General features: G+C 31.2%; 1 protein-coding gene and 1 long non-coding RNA gene across 2 annotated transcripts; one reads left to right on the top strand and one right to left on the bottom strand.

The window, feature by feature from the left end:
• Window positions 1–33: 33 nt before the first annotated feature.
• Window positions 34–16,439, top strand: LOC130890808 (protein argonaute-2). The gene is made up of 14 exons (XM_057795136.1): window positions 34–165; window positions 1,127–1,426; window positions 1,626–2,138; window positions 4,980–5,051; window positions 5,112–5,192; window positions 7,516–7,587; window positions 7,776–8,146; window positions 8,779–9,037; window positions 9,734–9,973; window positions 10,031–10,229; window positions 11,551–11,854; window positions 12,286–12,863; window positions 14,743–14,939; window positions 15,648–16,439. Exons 1-14 carry the CDS (start codon window positions 150–152, stop codon window positions 15,998–16,000), a joined length of 3,555 nt encoding a protein of 1,184 aa, XP_057651119.1. The 5' UTR covers window positions 34–149; the 3' UTR covers window positions 16,001–16,439.
• Window positions 13,602–16,693, bottom strand: LOC130890813 (uncharacterized). Its single transcript, XR_009058791.1, has 3 exons — window positions 16,613–16,693; window positions 13,936–13,994; window positions 13,602–13,670 (listed from the first exon to the last, which is right to left on the bottom strand). It is a non-coding gene; the product is annotated as an uncharacterized LOC130890813 (long non-coding RNA).
• Window positions 16,694–17,420: the final 727 nt, after the last annotated feature.

Genomic DNA, 17,420 nt, shown 5'->3' with positions numbered 1-17,420 from the left:
CATTTTACATTTATCTATGCGGGTTTATTTTCTTATAAATTTCTGTCAGATGTCAAAAAAATGTCTAGAACAGTAAAGAGTTTGTGCTAGAAAGTTCATAACGAAGTAATTTGGGCAAACTTAGTTTTTTGTTCCTTTAGCAAAGAAAAATGGGAAAGAAAAAAGGTATCAATTATATAAATACAGAAAAATATTTACGATTCACAAAAATAATTACAATTTTTATTTTAATTACTAGATATTCACTTTTATTCTAGATAATCTACAAAATAACTTTTGGGTTTCCCCCATTTTGTACACGTATTCATTTATCCGGATTATTTTAATTTTTATACTCTTTATTCGAATAGTATACAACGAAAGACTACGTAATCATAATGGTTTCAACTAATAATATTTTTCTTGTACACTATTACATCAATAAACTATTTTTACTAATACACTTTCTACGAAATCATTATGTTACATTTGGTTTGTGAAGTCACTAACCATATGTATGAAATATTAACGTAATTATAGTAATTTTGTCTATTGTTAACCTATCAGTGAAACAAAATTCAATCATCTTGGCAAACCAATATTGTATGTAGGTAGGTATATGTATAAATTGTGAAATGTATTATGGTTTTCCATATGGATAAACTAACAAAAATTTAGTGCACAAGTTAGTTTTGTTGATAACATGAAATAGGTACTATTAAAATTCATTTCTGACATATTTTTTAGCAAGTACCAAATAAAACATAACACTTGAATGACTTAAATAATGAATAATGGTTGAAAATATTTTACATAACAAATTGTGAATAAAAAATTGGAATTTCATCGCAATACTATATTAGCGATTAAATCCAGAATACTCACAAATATCCTTAAATACACAGTTATTTTTTTGGAAATTCATAACATACTAAATAATATTGTTGTTTATTCCTTATAGTGTCATTCAAAATTATGCGGAAAACTTAAATAATGGCATTTGTTAATTACAATGAGAAAATTTGATCAAAGAATATCAATAGTCTTCATTTAACATTTTAAAATATTTTTAATTCAAACTACACTATTAACCTATTTTTGGTAAAAATCATTATTTCAAACATTCGTTAATTTATTTTATGTAAAGGGAAACAAGAAAAAGGCAGAGGTGATCCAAATGAAGCTTCATCCAAACATCCTCAGACTTCTCAACAACCTCAGGCTTCTCAAAAGCCTCAGGTTTCTCAACAGCCTCAGGCTTCTCAACAGCCTCAGGCTTCTCAACAAGCTCCTCGATCTGCATGGGGTCAGCAACGCGGCTCCACAACCAGCCAGCAACAGCAGGCTCCGCCAGGGTCTCAACAACCCCCACCTGTATGGCACAAACAGCAGCATGTCCCACCATCAGTACAAGGCCAGCAACAACAGATGCCACAGCAGCAAAGAGGTATTGTCACTTATTAACTAGGTCAACGCCTTTAATTTTGAAAAGATTAACTTTTATAATTGAGAAAATTTAAATATAAAGGAAGTGTCTTTACTTTAAATATTATAAGCAAAAAATTAAGTGTCATGTAAAACTTCAAATTGTAGAATAGAAAATGGGATTCAAATTATTAGCTAATTAATTTATTTTATCAATCAAGCACCTATACAGGGCCAGCAGCAACAAATGCCACAGCAGCCAAGAGGTTATCCTCAACATCAACAGCAATATGCCCAAGCACCTATACAGGGCCAGCAGCAACAAATGCCACAGCAGCAAAGAGGTTATCCTCAACATCAACAGCAGTATACCCAACCGCCTATACAGGGCCAGCAGCAACAGATGCCACAGCAGCAAAGAGATTATCCTCAACATCAACAGCAGTATGCCCAAACACATATACAGGGCCAGCAGCAACAGATGCCACAGCAGCAAAGAGGTTATCCTCAACATCAACAGCAGTATACCCAACCGCCTATACAGGGCCAGCAGCAACAGATGCCACAGCAGCAAAGAGGTTATCCTCAACATCAACAGCAGTATACCCAACCACCTATACAGGGCCAGCAGCAACAGATGCCACAGCAGCAAAGAGGTTATCCTCAACATCAACAGCAGTATGCCCAAACACCTATACAGGGCCAGCAGCAACAAATGCCACAGCAGCAAAAAGGTATTTTCACTTATTAACTAGGTCAAAGACATATCTATTTTTGGCAAGGATTGACTTTTATAATTGAGAATATTTAAATATAAAAGAAGTGTCTTTAAATGTTATATCAAAAAATTAAGTGTCATGTAAAACTACAAAATGTAGAATGGAAAATGGTATATAAATTATTAGCTACAATTAATAGAACTTTGTTGCCCCTTTACATTTTAACTAGGAGAGTGAGGAAGCTAAAAGGAAAATTATTTGGTTTATTGTATTAGAAATTATTTCAGGTTGTATTTCTGAATTAAAAAAATTATTTTATATTTGAAGATTAATAATCAAGATTCAAAATTTTCTACAAAAGCTGCTTAACAATTTCAGGCAGTAAAGAACAATATAGTGGTGGTCAACAACAAGGAGGCCAATTACCTTTATATATATATATATATATATATATATATATATATATATATATAAATGTGTTCAAAAGTAAGACTTAGCAGTCAATGTAATATTTTATTGTTATCATATGGCTTTCTGAGACCCATTTCTCCATTCACTGCAAATATTGTGATCACAGAAAACGAAACCATAATATTTTGCTGAAGTTGGATTTTTTGGACATGACTTGTGTTGGATTATGTAACGTTTGAGCACATCTGGATTATTATTTATGTCCTTCAGCAATTTCAGAGGAGTCATAACACAATAGTTGCTAAAAATAGAGTAGTTTGAGATATATATAGGGCCTTTCTGTAAAAGGATCTATAACTTTTATTTAAAAAGTAAGTTCGTAAAATGCCGTTTTGAGTATTTTTGTAGATCCAGTAATTCAAACCTAGTAATTGACAAGTAGTACCAATTATTAACAAAAACTTTATTTTTTTCTTATTACATCAATATATAAAATTATTAATGACTTAGTAATAACAAAAGTAGGCATAAAATATGAGTAATAATTAAAAAAAATCAAATTTGGTACAAGAATAGGCTTTAGGCTTTAAATATATCTATCTCCTCATAGTATATTTTATTCTATCACCAATATTTTGCAATTTTGGTTGTTCCAATTTCTGAGTACAATATGACTTGGAATGCGTAGATAGCTAGTACTCCAATGGCGTTTGGGGTCACTAAAACCTTAAGGTTTTTCTTATCATCATTGGCTCCAGCAATATAGATGTTTCTGTCGCCCTTCTTTGTCAGTACCTTATCACTTTTTAGTTGAAGGAAAAATGCACTTTCATCACATTTGAAAACACATGTTGCGTTCTTAGTTACATCTAATAGATCCTAAGACTCCAAATAAGCTCTTATTTCCCCAAACCATTGTCTAATTTTCTCTTCTGGTTCCGGAGTTGAATTTTGTGCAACTCTTAGACTTAAATTTGGATGCCTTTTCACAAATTAACTGAACCATTTACTATTTGGACGAGAATTTCTGAAAGGATTCGGACATTTCTTTTTTTGCAGTAAAAGTTGTACACTATTAAATAACTGATGGACAGGGTGATAAGCTTTAGACAAAGATAGTATCCATTGTTCTACAAAATATTCTTCAGAAGTGAGAACTGTAGTTGGTCCCATACGAGATTCTAAGGGCAGCTTTCCACTTGTAATATAAGGTATTTTTTGGCATAGAGTTTAACCTGGAGACCGTAGTTACAGGTATGCCTCTTGCTACAACTTCTAGAGCTTCATCTATCTGCTCTTTGGAATATTTTTTAGTACCATATCTGCAATAAACGAATTACAGTAATTGACACCTGATGTACAATGTCAATAACTGGAAACATTGACGTTTCAGAACTCTATTAAGAGATGAGTTTTCTGTGAATTCTTGCAGTTTTGGTATGGTTGCATTGAATTTGCTCGAAACTTCCAATCATTGATACCTTTGTCAATAATTGGTACATGGTAATAATCACTTGATCCAGTCATTGAGACCTACGCCAACCTCAGATCATATGTTTTAGTGATAAAAACACATCAAAAATCCTTTTCATTCATACTTGAACTGTACCCTCGATAATATGGAATAAATCAAACATAAATACATTTTGGAATAAAAAATAATTTTGATAGAATTACCTCAACTAATCTAAAATTTTCACATCTAACTGGAAACGAAACTTTTCCCGTTTTGAAATGACAGACAGTTATCAGTCCCTTTCCTGACTTTGCTGCTGGTACAGTGTTGCCAAATATTGTGTTTATATGGCTCTGAAACGTGGAGTTAGCTAATTGGTGAAGATTCACCCTTAGGTGTCAATTATTGAAGCACTGTCAATAACTGGTGCAATTACTTTATGTTTGTGTACATACCAACTACCAGGATATCAGAAAAAATCAAACGTATAGCTGGAGAAATTTTAGCAGTCATCTTATTTTTTGTTTAAAAACATTCTATTTGTCAAATTGAAGGTTCATAGGAAAATAGAATAAAAGTGGTATTTTCAAAATGATCAATTATTATACTAAAAATTTCTTTAGTTAAAGACTTGTTCATTCAATATTTGTGTTTTTATGTTATTTTTAAGTGAATCTATTGTATAAAAAATGATAACTAAATTTGTAAAACAAGAAATAGAGAATTCATAATACCAAAAACCAATTTCAAATTATGAAAATAATGTACAAAAAAATCCAATAGATTTTTTTCAAAAAAACTAGGATTTCATAAAAAGCATTAAAACTGATTTCAGAATATTACGTAACAATACTATGATTTGTCACAAATTAGAACATCGCTTCAAAATTACTTTTACTGAGGATATTATGAAAAAATATTTCGTATATACATATCAATGAAGAAAGATCAAAATTTTTAGAAAAAACCCAAATTTGTAATTTTTATAGGTCGAGGTAGAGGAAACCCACCAAACCAACAAAAACCTGTTGGCTCAGGTGATGCACCCAGCAAAATATCAGGTAGTTAATGATATTATTAAAGATTCAAAATTTTCTACAAAAGCTGCTTAACAATTTCAGGCAGTAAAGAACAACATAGTGGTGGTCAACAACAAGGAGGCCAATTACCTGGTGCAGCAGGAGATGGCTCAAAACAAGCAGGTTGTTTATATAAATAAATGTGCTTAAAAAATAAGGTGACTTAGCAGTCAATGTAATATTTTATTGTTATCATATGGCTCTCTGAGACCCATTTCTCCATTCACTGCAAATATTGTGATCACAGAAAACGAAACCATAATATTTTGCTGAAGTTGGATTTTTTGGACATGACTTGTATTGGATTATGTAACGTTTGAGCACATCTGGATTATTATTTATGTCCTTCAGCAATTTCAGAGGAGTCATAACACAATAGTTGCTAAAAATAGAGTAGTTTGAGATATATATAGGGCCTTTCTGTAAAAGGATCTATAACTTTTATTTAAAAAGTAAGTTCGTAAAATGCCATTTTGAGTACTTTATTTTAATTTCAATGAAAAAAAAAACATTCAGTGCAACATCATCATAAGGTAAAGACATCAATAATTGACACAATTAGAATCTCTTATGGCATTAAAATGTATTTTTGTAGATCCAGTAATTCAAACCTAGTAATTGACAAGTAGTACCAATTATCAACAAAAACTTAATTTTTTTCTTATTACATCAATATATAAAATTATTAATGACTTAGTAATAACAAAAGTAGGCATAAAATATGAGTAATAATTAAAAAAAATCAAATTTGGTACAAGAATAGGCTTTAGGCTTTAAATATATCTATCTCCTCATAGTATATTTTATTCTATCACCAATATTTTGCAATTTTTGTTGTTCCAATTTCTGAGTACAATATGACTTGGAATGCGTAGATAGCTAGTACTCCAACGGCGTTTGGGGTCACTAAAACCTTAAGGTTTTCCTTATCATCATTGGCTCCAGCAATATAGATGTTTCTGTCGCCCTTCTTTGTCAGTACATTATCACTTTTTAGTTGAAGGAAAAATGCACTTTCATCACATTTGAAAACACATGTTGCGTTCTTAGTTACATCTAATAGATCCTAAGACTCCAAATAAGCTCTTATTTCCCCAAACCATTGTCTAATTTTCTCTTCTGGTTCCAGAGTTGAATTTTGTGCAACTCTTAGACTTAAATTTGGATGCCTTTTCACAAATTAACTGAACCATTTACTATTTGGACGAGAATTTCTGAAAGGATTCGGACATTTCTTTTTGGAAGTAAAAGTTGTACACTATTAAATAACAGGGTGATGAGCTTTAGACAAAGATAGTATCCATTGTTCTACAAAATATTCTTCAGAAGTGAGAACTGTAGTTGGTCCCATACGAGATTCTAAGGGCAGCTTTCCACTTGTGATATAAGGTATTGCATGGCATAAAGTTTGACCTGGAGGCTGTAGTTACCATATCTGCAATAAACGAATTACAGTAATTGACACCTGATGTACAATGTCAATAACTGGAAACATTGACGTTTCAGAACTCTATTAAGAGATGAGTTTTCTGTGAATTCTTGCAGTTTTGGTATGGTTGCATTGAATTTGCTCGAAACTTCCAATCATTGATACCTTTGTCAATAATTGGTACATGGTAATAATCACTTGATCCAGTCAACTTCAGATCATATGTTTTAGTGATAAAAACACATCAAAAATCCTTTCATTCATACTTGAACTGTACCCTCGATAATATAGAATAAATCAAACACAAATACATTTTGGAATAAAAAATAATTTTGATACAATTATCTCAACTAATCTCTAAAATTTTCACATATAACTGGTAACGAAACTTCCTGTTTTGAAATGACAGACAGTTATCAGCCCCTTTCCTGACTTTGCAGTTGGTACAATGTTGCCAAATATTGTGTTTATATGGTTCTGAAACGTGGAGTTAGCTAATTGGTGAAGATTCACCCTTTGGTGTAAATTATTGGAGCACTGTCAATAACTGGAGCAATTACTTTGTTTGTGTACATACCAACTACCAAGATATCAAAAAAAAATCAAACATGTAGCTGGAGAAATTTTAGCAGTCATCTTATTTTTTGTTTAAAAACATATTCTATGTGTCAAATTGAAGGTTCATAGGAAAATAGAATAAAAGTGGTATTTTCAAAATGATCAATTATTATACTAAAAATTTCTTTAGTTAAAGGCTTGCTCATTCAATATTTGTGTTTTTATGTTATTTTTAAGTGATTCTATTGTATAAAAAATTATTACTAAATTTGTAAAACAAGAAATAGAGAATTCATAAGACCAAAAACATTAAAACTGATTTCAGAATATTACGTAACAATACTATGATTTGTCACAAATTAGGACATCGCTTTTACTGAGGATATTATGAAAAAATATACATATCAATGAAGAAATATCAAAATTTTTAGAAAAAACCCAAATTTGTAATTTTTATAGGTCGAGGTAGAGGAAAACCACCAAACCAACAAAAACCTGGTGGTTCAGGAGATGCACCCGGCAAAATATCAGGTAGTTAATGATAGTTTTTAGAAATTTAAAGATATTCTTTTATATGACTAAATATAAGTCATATGCAAAAATTTGTACAGTGACAGATCAAAAAAAAATATATAAGCAATCAAACAAAACACTATTCCCACCTCAATTTCTTAATCTAATGTAACCATTTATCTGTCTATTGTATTTTTACTTTTTAGCTCCTCCCACACAGGAAGTGAGTAAAGTGTCTGTTGAAGAATTTCCTCTAATAACAGTCAAGCCTGGTACTAAAGGTAGGAAGATAAAAGTAGAGACCAATCATTTGGCATTGAACTTGGGAAAACTAGATTTTGCTTATCATTATGATGTAGCTTTGGTGCCTGATACACCAAAGAAATTTTTACGTACTGTCATGGAAATTTTTAGGAAGCAATATTATCCAACAATTAATCCTGCTTTTGATGGTAGAAAAAATTTGTACAGCACAAAAAAAATTTGTCCTAACGATTTCATAAGCGGCGAAGTTGATATTAAGGATTCAGAAGGTAGAACTAAGTTGTATAAAGTTGAAGTAAAGTTGGCTAATCAGGTGAGTTCAGTAAATAAAAAATTATTACTTTTATTTTTTCTGCTTGCATTTTTCTATGTATGAATAATAATTTATAAATTTAAAATTTACTTTTATGAAATTCACACTAAAAGAAATGCAATGAACAAAATATCATTTATTTCGCCACCTCTTTCATTTTTTAAATCCTCTATCCACAAGTTTCCCCTGTATAATTTTTTTCCAAATAAATTTTATTTTCATTTTTTTTGTAAAAAATAAAAACTTATTACCTATGTGACCCTTTTTTCTTGACAATGATCTATGAAAAGCCATACGGCAATAGTTAATGTGTGAGGAAGACATTTTTGCTCAATAAACTTGAGGATTTTAATCTAAAAACTGACAAGCAATGAACTAAGAATTGAATGGTGAAAGTAATCGTCAGAAGGGGTATCACTGTTAAAAAATCCAGCACAGAACAATATTGACTTGCTGACATTGTATCTTCTAGTTTCTTAAGATTCTACTATTATCATTAAGATCTTGATAATTTAAAACTGTGAATATATTTGTTTTATCTGTATTTCATTCATTGAAAAATGTTGAGGAAAGGAAATTGGTTTATTAACTTTGAAAAAACTTACTTAATGTTACCATAATATATATTTCAGGTTGATTTAAGACCACTGAGAGACTATAATTTATCAAGACATACTCCTAGAGAAGCTCTACAGGTAGTTGATATTGTCTTGAGGTCTGCTCCAGCGCAGTTTCTGATAACATCCGGTAGAAGTTTTTTCCATAAACCACGAGATCAAATTTTGAATTTGGGAGAAGGCATGGAAATGTATTATGGCTTTTACCAATCTGCTATTAGAGGATGGAAACCATACTTGAATGTTGATGTTGCTCATAAAGCTTTTCCTAAAGGTAACTAATAATCGAAATATTATATTTTCAAAATCTTTAAAAGATTGGATTAGTTTATATATATATATATATATATATATATATATATATATATATATATATATATATATATATATATATATATATATATATATATATATATATAAATATATAGGAAACTCTTTTTTCTCTGTCGAATTATATGTTGAGATTTTTATTTTTTCTCTTCAATTTATTTACCTTACTACAGCCAGGGATGGACCTTGATCTCTTAAAGATATATTTTCACGCCACTGTTGTCGATACACCTCTCCATCCATTCAGTTCAACATTTTCATGTCTGCCACCATATTATCTATCCACTTCAATCTCCTCTTCCTAGTGGTTGTTCATTTGCATTTAAGATTTTATACAGCATTTTATATTCCTATGTACATGGTCAAATAGTCTCAACCTTTATAACTTTATGAATTATACTGTGTTAGAATTGTATTCTATGCATTAATCTATTATCTTTATTCTCAAATATCCATAATTCTTTCTTTTAATTTTTTTAGAGTAATATTTTTTTTCTTGGTCTAGTTTGGTTATATCTTAGATTTCACTGCTGTCTACGGTTTACCTACATCATAAAATAATTTGGAATGTTGAATTTATGAATAACTATGTTCTAACCATCAAAAGAGTTATTTGAATATTAGCATATTATTTTTTTAGATATACAAGTAATTGAATCGTTGAAAGAAGTTTTGAGTGACAGGTTCAATCCCTTTGGAGACGCAGATCTTAATAGACCTTTAAATAATTCACATAAGATGAAATTTGAGAAGTTTATTAAAACCTTGCGGGTTATATACGAAATTCCTAAACAATCTAATTCGAGAAGAGTATTCCGAGTTAATGGATTAGAAGAATGTGCGAGATTAAAAACTTTTGGCATGGAAGCAGATGGAAGAGGTAACATATAACCAGTTGAATATCACCTACATTTTATTTTATTATACTTTGTTGTAGTGACACAAATAACAATTCAAGATTATTATGCAAGACACAAACGATATCAATTGAGATATCCTGATTTACCAACACTCTGGGTAGGCTCAACAGCTAGGAGAGACAATCCAATTTTGGTGCCAATGGAATTGTGTAAATTAGAAGAAGGACAAGTGTTGAATCGAAAAATGACTGAAAATCAAACTGCTGAGATGATCAGGTATTGTATATGTTCAATTCAATTTGATGTTGAGCTCCGTTCAAGTCAAATGAAAAACATTGTATTTGCTCAAAATTGGATATAATAATATTTTTTCTTTATTTGCAAATGGTATTATTCAGGGCATGTCTTGGGGCAGTACCGTTCATAGTTGTAAGCGGCCAAAGAGCCGTTGAGCACATAGGCCCGTTGCGCCCCACTTGACGTTACCAGAGGCCGATGTCCTTTGAGAAGCCAATTAGGCGCTTTGGCTTGAACCTTTTGATGTCATTAGGCAAGTTGTGAGGTTTGCCCAGGTGTTTAAACCGCGCTCGATTGAGTGCAGGGCACTCGCAGATAACGTGGTCTGCGGTTTCGTCCTCCTCCTTGCACCAACGGCACTTTGGGCCTTTGTCTTTTTAGTCTTCTTCCTTGAAATGGGGGATTCAACAATGTTGATTAGTTAGATTCTATTGTTTGCACAGCGGTCTTTATATTTGTTTCTAATGATATTGTTGATGAATGACTGGACAATTTTGTGTTTGAAGGCTTGCTACATTCCCAGAGCTCGATGCCGTATGTGCATACAACAGTAAATATGGTTTTGTACACGAGAATTTTGTTTTCTATTGTTAGCTGCGATTTTAGCGAGATATTTTTTTTGGTCTTGGTGTTATGTTTTTCATGTAAGTCTTCAACCTAGATATTTCACTTCATTTTTCACTATAATAATGGAATTTGGAGGCCAGTCCATATTTTTTATGGTAAATTTAATTTGGTTTGATTTATTTGTGTTTACTTGTATTTTGAAATTTTGAGTTAGGATTCCAGGAGTGTTAGATGGTTTTAAGATTTTCCAATGCTTGGTTGGATTTTGATTTGTTGAAATCACTGTTATATCATCTGCAAACATTGCGATAAGTATCCTTGTGGTGGATGGTATAAAGACTCTGAACAGTAGATACAAGAACAGCCCCAGATTACTGCCCTGAAGTAGCTGGATTTATTTCAAGATAGTCTGAATAGTTTTGTAGTGGTACATCATTTACCTCCATGACTCACGTCATGTGGGGTTGAAAATGCTTGAAATAAAAATTTATATAATTTCCAATTGCTACCCTTGCGCTATTTTGGTGAGTTTTCCGACAAATATTTTCTGTTTCCAGATAAACACCTTTTAAACTTTTCTCCCATAAGAGATACTCCTTCTTACCTTTACCCTCTATACACATAACAAATAAGTATTGGTGAAAATAATTATAGAACATGCATTAAATGAAACAGTAATCTTTAATTTCGAGATTTCGTTATGGATAAGTGTAAGCATTTTTTGTATTCTCAGATATTCGGCTACAAATACAGATAGAAGAAAAGAAAAAATTCGTAACGGAATGCAACAAGCCAATTATAATTCACATCCTACAGTGCGTGAGTTTGGGTTTTCTGTATCTGATAAATTTGAACAATTGGATGCTAGAGTCTTAACTCCCCCTGATCTGGGATACATCAATGGAAAAGTGACACCTGCCAAAGGCGTATGGAGAAATTATAAATTTATGACTACCACTCCAATTAATAAATGGACTATAGTTTTTGCAGATAGAAGAGATCCGAGGCCGAATGAAGTTGCTAAATTTGTAACAGAAGTAAGTTCTTTTATTTATACTTGTTGGAGACATGTAACATCTTTTAACTAACTTTTACTAATCTTCCCTAATTAACGTTGCAGCAAATTATACAATGAGATCAGAAAAACCGTTTATGTCCTCTAAATATCACTGGGAAGAAACAAACGTACAACATTGTCAATTTCTTATATGTGAATATGTGCAGTTATGATTTCAAATACTAACAATTCTGTATGCCCATAACAAATATCTCTTCAAAAACAGCAACAGTTTCTGAGTACTAGAAGGAGAATGCAGATATGGAAACATAGTCCATACCTAATTTCGCCTTTATCAATAGCTTTTTCTATTAAAAAAAAACTATTTTATAATATTGCATATTACCGAACATTCTGACCTTTGTTGGTATACATAACATTTAAGATTTTTTTGTGAATTTTTGTTTACAGTTATTTAACGCAGCTAAAGGAACTGGTATACAGTTAGCAGACCCAGTAAAACCATTCCAGAACATTGGAGATAGATTACCAAACATACAAAGTTACTTTAGATCTGTTAAAGTACAAAAATATGATGTAATTTTTGTACTTGTACCAAATAGTGGTCAACAATATTCCTTCGTTAAAACCGCCGCTGAGATCAATGTGGGTTGCTTAACTCAGTGCATTAAAATGAGAACGTTGGGTAGAGCAAATATGCAAACGTGCGTTAACATTTTATTAAAAGTGAATGCAAAGTTAAATGGAACTAATCATTGTTTGGCCACACGTCCTCTGATATTGAACAAACCATGCATGATTATGGGTGCTGATGTTACTCATCCAAGTCCTGATTCTCAGAATATTCCTAGTGTTGCGGCTGTGACAGCTTCTTTTGATCCAAAAGCCTTCAGATACAATATTTGTTGGAGATTGCAACCCCCTAGGGCTGAAATTATAGAAGATTTGGAAAATATAGTTGTTGAACAGCTAACTTATTTTTACACAAGTAACAATGGTCAGAAACCCCATAGAATAATATTTTTCAGGTAAGAAAACTTTTATTTTTAAATACTGATTACAAAAGTGTCAAATATTCAAATTAGCACTTTTCTCAATAAATAATGTGTCAATAGGGTGCCTTTCAATTGATGAGTTCATTATTGTTTTTTAAAGTTGCAATGGCGCATCATAAACAAATATTTGCTTGAATTTAGGATGCCATAAATCATTAGCACTGCTTGCAAGCATATACCCAGCATATAAGGAAATATGTTACCCTCAATTTAATTAATAAGAAGCTGATACTCAATTGTAGTGATTTCCATACTGCCTATTATCGAAAAACACAGACTCGATAACGAACCATCCAGAGAATTTATAACTATTTTCAATTTTGTAATTGAATGGTTAACTCCAAAAAGCATAGATGAACCGCATCCTATAGATAGATAACTCGAGTTCTGGTTTCAGCGCTATCTCTTGGTTCATGAGCATTACTAAATCTACATGAAACAACAGTTTCCTTTCTATTTTTGGCGGCACATTTCAAATTCTAAATTCAAATCTTTTGTCCGGCTATTTTTCAAAACAATTCAATGGAGTTGTATCAACCCAAAACCATGGCGATCGTTTTAGTTGATACAACTCCATTCATTTCTTTCGAAAAATGTCTGGTCTTTGATATACTTTCATTTTTAATTATGCTAGATCTAGCAGCCAGATATCTTCGTCTTCTATTTCATACGCTCCCAGGTGTAATGCTTCACACTTTAAGAGAATGTGGATAGAGGTATCGTTATCTGCAGGCTGCATAATCTGCTAAGTCTTCAGATATTCATTGAGGCGACAGTGCCCTAGATAAATAAATCATTAATGTAAAACTACCTTTTTACCAGTTTTTTGTATTTTCATGAGTGTTGGTATGCCATTATAAATAAGAAATCACCATCTTTTAATCTTTCATCTACACCTTTCAAAACTCTATCAATTTTCTCATATAATTGAATGAAATTATATTTAGTATAATATTTAACAAGTCAGTTGCTTTTCAAATATATTATGATTATCACAAAAAAGAAATTTATGGTTGTTATATGTTCAAACTTTTGATAGTCTTACCGGAAGGTCTGGTACTTCCAAAGCTTGAAAAGTTAATAGTTAAGGCAAAAGTGCAGTTTCTGTAACACAAAAAAGAAAAATGCAGTATGCTCCTTACACAACAGTTAAATGTGTGAAAATTTAAAGGTTTGCATTAAACTTATCTGAGTCTTTGAAGAACTGTCTTCTTCGTCTATATACTCTAAGAGGGCGTAATGTAATATTAAATATGGTTATATAGACTCTTATTACGAACATCTTGTTTTAAACACAAAGAGCTGACATTTTTTGGACATATTTTTAAATTTTCTGTTACATTGCCTATGAAACCGATTCGAGTTAGACAGACAGTTCTTAACTGGGCATTAGAAAGAAGAATTTATATCTATTTTCTGGACATCATAGTCCCTAGTGTTACCTATCGTCAAATCTATAAACGTATTAGTTGTGCCCATGACCCAAAGAGGACGCTACGGCTCATTTTCCCCTCCACACCTTGCCAAAAATCCAGTCAGACAGTTACAAAAACAACTAAATTACATTATGCTAACTAATGAAGTGAACCTTAATTCACAAATTGTTGAAATAATTTGGTTTTATTTCTATTTATTTTAATATAACTTTTCTGGGTTTTACAAAAAAGATAACTGTTTTGAATTTTTATATTTAGACCTTCAATTTATTGTAGAAAAATGTGCAAATAAAGATGTTTATTTATGTTAACTGGCATACTATTATTATTGTTTCTAAAAATTCAAAGTATTATATAACTACTGTGTTCATACAACTTGTTTACCTAGCATTTTAAGATATGTACATATTTTTCAGAGATGGAGTATCAGAAGGACAGTTCGATCAAGTAATACAAGCGGAAATTAGAGCTGTTAGAGCTGCCTGTAAAAGGATTCAAGCAACTGATTATGAACCTGCTATAACATTTTTAGTAGTTCAAAAAAGACACCACACTCGTCTATTTCCTCTAAATCGTGCTGATTCAGAGGATAAAAATTTCAATGTTCCAGCAGGTATGGGAAATTATATATTTTCTTTTTGATAAATTATCTCAATTGCAGGTCTCTCCTATTAATATTATTATGCAAATTGTCAATGTCAAATCATATTTTAATAAAAACCGAAATAGGTCGAAACGTCAATATCTTTACCTGCTTAATTAGAATATATCTAAAATCAAGACGATTCATCAACAAGAATATATGAAAAGGTCTAAGAAATAAGTTTTAAAAAATAATTATTTTTACTGTCCTTCGTAACCTCAGTACTACACGACTGTAGTTCTATAGATTATTTGGACTGGGATAACCACCAGTGGTCGAAGATCTCAAAACAGTCCAAATTTTACCTATTTGAGAATTACCAAAGTGTCTCAGACGTATAGCATTAATATGCAGACTTTGAAATCATGGAAAGATACAACTCACACCTTTATAGTAGAAAAATTATTCATGATAATGTTCGACCATGTATTGCAGGAATTTTTCAAAATTACTTTAAGCAATGATATGCTCAGCTAACAGCCCTGAACTCAATCAATTAGAGCCGCATTGGAATGTAATCAATAGTCTATTATTTAATTTGCATGAGCTATTTCTTGCTCTTGACCAAAATGAAACCTGAAATGAGATTTGAGGCTAGCCCATTTTATAATTGTGAAATTTTCAATCCAACCTATATAGAGACATTCTTTATTAACATATTGTGATATTCATTTTTAGGGACTTGCGTGGATTACCAAATAACACACCCATTCTTACAAGATTTCTATCTAGTATCCCATGCCAGTATTCAAGGAGTAGCTAAACCTACCAAATATTGCACTCTGTTGGATGACAATCAATTATCAAATGACGATATTGAAGAATTAACATATTTCTTATGTCACATGTTTACGCGATGCAATAGATCCGTCAGTTATCCCGCTCCGACGTATTATGCACATTTGGCTGCAGCTAGAGCCAAAGTATACATCGAAAATGACAGATTGGATCTAGGAAATTTAAAACGGGAATATGAAAAATATATAATACAGGACAGCATAAGGAAAGAAAAGCCAATGTTCTTTGTATAATCATTATATATTATATATATTATTGTTCAGAATCTTTTTTTTAATTAATAGTATTATGCATGATTTATTTAGAATATATAATTTCGATAAGTGCTTATCTAAATATTATAATAATGATTAAGTTTTTGATAATTCTTCATTAAATCAATTTTAGTATCATTTTTCACATTATAGAAAAACACTTTGTTATTAATACAATTTGGTAATCATATTTGTAATGTGATAGTTTAAGTGCTTATTAAAATTTCATAGAATTGATAAAATTGTTGATAATACCTGATACCTTTTTTGCTTTATACAAAAATACTTTATATTATTGGTACAATTTGGTAGATTTGTTATAGTGCTTTATACTAGAATTTAAATAAATGTTTGAAATGATGAATTACAGACTGTACTTACCAATATGGCGATTTAAATAAATACATATATCTAAATATTTTAAGAAATGCAAACTTATCAAGGGCAACGGTATCAACAGATTTGATCATATACGGTGTACAGGAAGAATTGAAGACTGGTGTTCTAATGCTCAAAGATTTCTTTGTTTTGGTCAATGGTTCATAACTTTTCAAAAATATTGTAATACACCAAAACTTTCAATCTACATACCTACTAGATATTTTGACATTTTTCTAATTCATTCTCGAGTATTCTTCAACCACAGCCAGAACATTCAAAATAGTAATAGTTTAGGTAAAATCACGGTCTATACAGATCTGGCAACCAAGCTTAATTTCTATTGAACGGCATGGTTCTCTTGCCCGAGTTTTCTGTGTGAAATAGCCATTGCGCGCGCTGATATCTGGAAGGTTGACGTGGGTAAGGTAGAGATGAAATTTTGAAGTATACAATCTAAAATCGGCGAGTGCTTTATACAGTTAAACATTCAAATGAAAGGAAAAAAAATTATGGAACAGGCAGGCATGACCTTTCAAGATATTTGTTAAAGATGATATTGACACTGATATCCAAGATATTACGAAATATTGAAACGAGATTCGTCTTCAAAATGCAAGGAGTATAAAGTTGGTTTGAGTATACAAATAGTAGTAAGCTAGTAGTTCATGTAAAAATATACCTTTTTCTACTATACTAATTTGTAGAGAAGTAACATTTATAGTTGAACATTTGTGTCAATCGGACTCTAAATAAGAACAAAGCAGACATAGAAAAGTTGTATAATAATCTAAATATTAAAATTTATTAATAATTTTCGGAACAAAGGAATTGAAAAAAAATGTGCTCAACTTGAGAACACCTCTCTTTTATGAACTTGCAACAGTAAGGAAAGGGGTAACTATTACTCAAATAATTTCATTAAATCATTTGTTACATTTTAGTCACTTGGCCCATTAATTGTATTGACAAAATTAGTTTGTATGAAGAGTAAATTCCAGAAAATGAACGTGAATAATTT

This window comes from Diorhabda carinulata, chromosome 2 (genome assembly GCF_026250575.1).
Source record: "Diorhabda carinulata isolate Delta chromosome 2, icDioCari1.1, whole genome shotgun sequence".
Lineage (NCBI taxonomy): Eukaryota > Metazoa > Arthropoda > Insecta > Coleoptera > Chrysomelidae > Diorhabda > Diorhabda carinulata.
The sequence above is the reverse complement of the archived record's forward strand: the minus strand, read 5'-3'. Positions and strand labels throughout refer to the sequence as shown.

Bases quoted from the DNA above. Each gene is read 5' to 3' on its own strand.
- LOC130890808 (XM_057795136.1), top strand. The intron at 1,427-1,625 runs GTATTGTCACTT...TTATCAATCAAG, and splicing joins GATGCCACAGCAGCAAAGAG to CACCTATACAGGGCCAGCAG. The intron at 9,038-9,733 runs GTAACTAATAAT...TTATTTTTTTAG, and splicing joins TCATAAAGCTTTTCCTAAAG to ATATACAAGTAATTGAATCG.